This window comes from Empidonax traillii, unplaced genomic scaffold (genome assembly GCF_003031625.1).
Source record: "Empidonax traillii isolate 1590-97213 ecotype Southwest subspecies unplaced genomic scaffold, ASM303162v1 scaffold163:size1593379, whole genome shotgun sequence".
NCBI lineage: Eukaryota > Metazoa > Chordata > Aves > Passeriformes > Tyrannidae > Empidonax > Empidonax traillii.
Genome location: NW_020955356.1, coordinates 1,580,037 through 1,581,681, shown reverse-complemented (window position 1 = coordinate 1,581,681; position 1,645 = coordinate 1,580,037). Strand labels below are relative to the sequence as shown.

The following is a 1,645-nucleotide window of genomic DNA, read 5'->3' as shown; positions in this document are numbered from 1 at the left end:
CTACAAATGACTGCTGGTGGTAAGCAAGTTTTCTTGATTGGGATTTCCACTGATGTATGTTCTCCATCTTTTTGATCTTTTTACCTTCTTTGTCTTTCTGGCTCCCTCAGTGCCCCTTCTTTTTTCCTTTTCCCATAGCAAAATTATTTCATTCAATTTCTATGGTGGGGAACCAGTCATTATTGTGAATAGAAGTAGATTTAAAAATGCAACACCTGATAAGAGCAGGAAGTGGGAAAGCTGTTTCCTATGCTTATGACATAAGTCTTTGTCGAAATGTCTTAGTACTTTACAGCTGGAAGCAAACTACATTTATCATCCCCTCCACATCCAGGGCAACCATACACGCTGTCTTTTAAAGAGACATTTTTCTTTAACATCTACCTGTTTTGCCACAGTGTATTTTATAGAAATACAGCATCTCCAACTAACTTCACAATGATAACCAACCATTTCAGGACGTAACTTCTTGCACTGCTACTACAAGGTGGCTGGGACCACGTACTACTGGCATCCCCTATTACAGTCATTTTTTTCTGCTTCTTAATATGTAGACTTTCCAACAGATAGGCTAAGGGTCAACATCAGGGTATCATTGTCTTCACTGCAATATCGTTAATGAAGACTGTGATACATTCAATTTTTTCTTTAAGGTAAATACAGGGAATATCCATTTGGTAATCAATTTTGTTTGTGTGACTTAGAGTGGATAGAGATATGCCATTTGCTTGCTCACTTTTCCATTAAGAGTGTCCTTCAGTTAATTCTCTGCTTCCCAGTGTCCTCCCACAAACTCTTCCCTTCCCATGCTTCACTGCCAGATACTTATCTATATGTGTAAAAACAGTTCCTGTTCAAATAAGTGTTTTGAAACTTTGAACTCCACCTCCGAAATTCTTTCTATTAGTAGTCTGTCAGGAAAAAAAAAGTTTCCTACCTGGATGTTCTTGTACAGGATCCTGCAAGATTGCAGTGGCAGGATCACTACAGGCCTCAGCCAGATACGTGTGTACATCCCGGCTCCGCAGGAGCTCAGTTCCAGAACCATCCTCATAGACAATGAAAAACCTGTACAAGCCAGACACAAACATGGGACTGTATCAAGAAAATGGAGCTCATGATGATATCAACGTGATGACATCAAATGTGCAAGTACAGATCACTAAACAAAGGAGGGACAAATTTACAAACCCTGCACAAATACTGTGTAATAAAGAAAAAAAGGTGATGAGCATACCTGGGGGCATGCTCATCATAAGTGATGGGTTTGTCAACTTCTTGGAGTACTGCTGCTGAACTTCTGTCCTCCTTGTCATCAGAGCCAGTGCTGGGAACACACACATTTGTGCTGCCATCAGCCATGACCTGTAGTAGAAATGATATAAAATTATTTGAGTTACAAGATACTTTTAAAACAGTCTCTCCAAAAAGGGGGAAATATCAAAAAAAGCAAATTCATCACTTAGTCAAGAACATATTAGAGACCTGATTCAGGAGGTGTTCCCTTCCAGATAGCTAGGTTACTTTATATATTACAAAGACACAATCTGATTTGAGAGAAGTTTATAGGATAAAATTAGTTAAAATGCAGAAACTTGTTTTCTTCCATGTATTTTACCTTGAAAGTATTTCCTTCAGGATCCAC

At 38.8% G+C, this 1,645-nt stretch overlaps 1 protein-coding gene across 2 annotated transcripts in view; it reads right to left on the bottom strand.

Moving 5' to 3' along the window:
• The window catches only part of SPAG17 (sperm associated antigen 17), an 85,867-nt gene that overhangs the window by 11,566 nt on the left and 72,656 nt on the right, over nt 1-1,645 (bottom strand). For both annotated transcript variants that reach the window (XM_027885265.1, XM_027885266.1), the window contains exons 32-33: nt 1,238-1,365; nt 938-1,068 (exon numbers count right to left, since the gene is read on the bottom strand). In XM_027885265.1, coding sequence (XP_027741066.1) covers nt 938-1,068; nt 1,238-1,365 — 259 coding nt within the window. The remainder of the gene's footprint in view (nt 1-937; nt 1,069-1,237; nt 1,366-1,645) is intronic.